Genomic DNA, 3117 nt, shown 5'->3' with positions numbered 1-3117 from the left:
CAGTACAGCACATAGACATGGGACACTGAACAGAGCTGCAGGCATTTATTAGAATCAGCCTAAGAGACTAAAGGATGAAGGCACAGGTGTCAGGAATCCAACTTACAGAGAGAAAGAAAGGTCAGCAAGATGGCACTCAGATCAGACACATTGCAAAGATGGGTTGCGTATAACCCATTAACTTCTATGGGTTAATTTCTTGGAAAACTTAACCAGAATGTTCTTCAAGACTTCTTTGGTATAGTACGACCTGCATTCTGAGCTGAAGAGTATAGTTGTCTAGAAAACAAAGAGACAGACAGGGAGTGAGGTGGCTACAGACAAGGTGCAAGACCTCATCCACCCACAAAGAGACTGCTCCTCATCCACAGGAAAGAAAATCCCATGCAGTGATTCAGATCTCCAGCAACAGACTCTCCCTCAAGGGAACTGGAGCCCACCCACAACCTTAATGAGGAAACCTGAAAGCCACCATAGCCAGGCGGGGAAGAAGGGGAGAAGGTTCTAGAAGGCATGATGGGGGCTTCATCTTAATAGGGACAAGATAGCTGAGTGTGAGTTTGGTGATGTCTGCCATAACTGAGGACGTCTGTCCAGGCACATTGGCTCTATGCCCATGTTAAAAATACATCCCCCTTTTACACTTTTTAGAAGAAATTCCTTTTTGAATAGGATTGTGGTTTTGCAGGACCTCACACTAAAACTAAGTACTAAGAGTACTTTGGGAAACAAGGTGAGAGCTGCACTGTTCAAAATATACAGGTCTGCAGGCCATTTATGCTTGAAAGAAGAGACAACAGGAGACAGCTGTGATAAGCAGCTGCAGACACTGCCTGGGGATGGGGATGGGATTTCAGCCATGGAGGGAGGCTTTGGATATAGCTCAGATAATGCCAGTAGACGAGGTTCCCTCTGAGGCAGGGGAGTACAGTCAAGGGAGGTTCCAAAAAGGACACTGGCCAGTAGACAGAAATATCAAGCATCTTAGAGTAGAGCTGGAGGTTCCAAACCTGTGCAGAGGCCAGATCAAGGAATCCACTGATCCTACTGTGGGTGAGGACACCATGTTTACCCAGCATGTGGGAGTTAATTCCAGGAATATGCCTAGAATAGGCTGGATGTGTACTTGCCTTGCTGTTTTGACCTGTGCTATGGTAAGGAAGGGTTTGAGTTTCTGTTGCTGGTCACCTGACACATATTAATGGCTGCACTGATCATTTGTACACAGCCTTCTAAAATTTGCTGTATGGGCAAGTGAAAGTAGGGAGGGCATTACCATCAATTTCATATCTTCAGTCTTAGCTTTTAGTCCTTCCTCCTCATAGCAGTCCTGGATTTTTTCAAAAGCCTCCTTTTCCTCCACAGTAGGATCAAATGGAGCAAGTTCTGTATGTAACCCAATCCTGTTTCCAGAGAGAATACCCAAATATACGCCGAAGAAAGGTATGCATGCTTCCGCTGCAAACACAGACAGGAAAACATTGTTAAAAGATCACAGCCTAGGAAATGGAGAGATGGGTCATTGGTTAAGATGCAGAGGTCCAGTCTTCAATTCCTGGCCTCAAACAGTCTGTAATGGAATCTGATCCCTCTCCTCTGGTGTGCATTAAGACAGCTACGATGTACTCATAAATGTAAAAGTGAATGCCTACAACAATATGGAAGGAGAGAGACCGAGAAACAGAGAGACAGAGACAGAGAGACAGACAGACAGAGAGAGAGACAGAGAGAGAGACAGAGAGAGAGACAGAGAGAGAAAGCCTTGCCTCATCTACAAGTGTCTTAACTGACCTTGCCCACAGTCCCACTCTCCCAAAGGCTGCAGCCTCCCAAATACAACATGGTTTCCATGAGACACACACTTCTAGAAGAAACAAAATATATGAATGGACAAGCCCATATCTGACCTTCAGGTAAGCCTCACATTTGCCTCTGCTTCAACTGTGCATCTAAGGTCCCTTCATCATGGATATCATCACCAGCACACCTCTGTCTCCCTGTCCCACCCACTTCAACTTTTATAACCCAGAGCAGAAAGCATCAACCATCTTCTGCAGCTCCTTGCTAGTGGACTCCCAAGGATCCCTAGGTCTGTCTCATGCCCCACTTAGAGATCTACATGGGACTGAGATGGGATGAGCGAGGGTCCCATTCTCACTTCTCTGGAAGCCCAGCTCTCCAGTCACCAGCAAGGCCAGCAGAAGAAGTGTCCCCTTCATGGTGGAGAGTGCTAAATGCTCTCCTCAAAGCAAATCCTCTTCCATATAAACCATTATAGCCCTGAGCCCAGCCACACCCACCCCCAACCCTGGCTTCAGGAGCTCCAAATACATTTTGTGCAAGAACCTAGCATCTGTAAATACCCTTCCCCCTTGAACTGGGGAGGGAGTATGGGAGCCCTGCCCAATCTGAAGAACAAACATCCTGAGATGTCCTGATGTTCTCATTTTCTGGAGAAAAGTTGTTTGTTCCTTGCCAAAAGAGTTAGAGCTGACCTTTGTAAGCATCATGAGTGCTGAGCCAAATGCCCTGTGGTCCTGTTCCACTTGTCACCTCTGCTTCCTGGTCACACTCCTCACCACTTTTTGCTCCAATCACCCAAGCTTCTAAGACCTTTGGATTGGAAGACTCAGGACATGGAGGTAGCATCTACTTCTCTTGATTCTCAGCCATGGTAGCCCCCACTCTTTGGCCATGTGGGTATCCTCAGGGGATGATGATGGTTTTGTACCACAAATTCTGCTTCACTCCAAGGTAGCTCATTCCTGTTGTCCTGCACAGCTTCTCCTCTCTCAACTCTGTCAGTAACCATATCTCAAAAAGGTTTGAACAGTACAGTCCATGTGGTGAGAGCAGTGAGTGGTAGAATAAGGGATTCGCCCCAGTACATGAACTCTGTTGTCCACAACCCCACAGGCTACTGTGGACTGCCTGGCTGTAAACTACACTGCTCAACAGACCACAGGCAGTGTTGTATGTGGTGATTGTCACAAGTTCAGATCAACCTACTTACACCAAGGAGCGCAAGCAAGATTGTCAGCTGGATGTTGTACTACTTGTTTCTCCAGACAGGAAGCTCTCAAATTCAAGCTCATTCTGCTTGAAGTGTGTGATGGT

At 46.6% G+C, this 3117-nt stretch overlaps 1 protein-coding gene across 1 annotated transcript; it reads right to left on the bottom strand.

The window, feature by feature from the left end:
* Positions 1 to 23: 23 nt before the first annotated feature.
* On the bottom strand, positions 24 to 2232 carry Scgb2b2 (secretoglobin, family 2B, member 2). Its single transcript, NM_207262.2, has 3 exons — positions 2159 to 2232; positions 1277 to 1458; positions 24 to 279 (listed from the first exon to the last, which is right to left on the bottom strand). Exons 1-3 carry the CDS (start codon positions 2217 to 2219, stop codon positions 178 to 180), a joined length of 345 nt encoding a protein of 114 aa, NP_997145.2. The 5' UTR covers positions 2220 to 2232; the 3' UTR covers positions 24 to 177.
* Positions 2233 to 3117: the final 885 nt, after the last annotated feature.

The sequence above is a fragment of the Mus musculus genome, chromosome 7 (genome assembly GCF_000001635.26).
Source record: "Mus musculus strain C57BL/6J chromosome 7, GRCm38.p6 C57BL/6J".
Taxonomy (NCBI): Eukaryota; Metazoa; Chordata; class Mammalia; order Rodentia; family Muridae; genus Mus; species Mus musculus.
This window is presented reverse-complemented; position numbering and strand designations above follow the sequence as displayed.

Coding starts and splice junctions, on each gene's coding strand:
- Scgb2b2 (NM_207262.2), bottom strand. CDS start 2,219: ATGAAGGGGACACTTCTTCTGCTGGCCTTGCTGGTGACTGGAGAGCTG. Junction 1,459..2,158: donor AGAGCTGGGCTTCCAGAGAA/GTGAGAATGGGA, acceptor CTGTGTTTGCAG/CGGAAGCATGCATACCTTTC. Junction 280..1,276: donor CTGAAGATATGAAATTGATG/GTAATGCCCTCC, acceptor TTTGTTTTCTAG/ACAACTATACTCTTCAGCTC.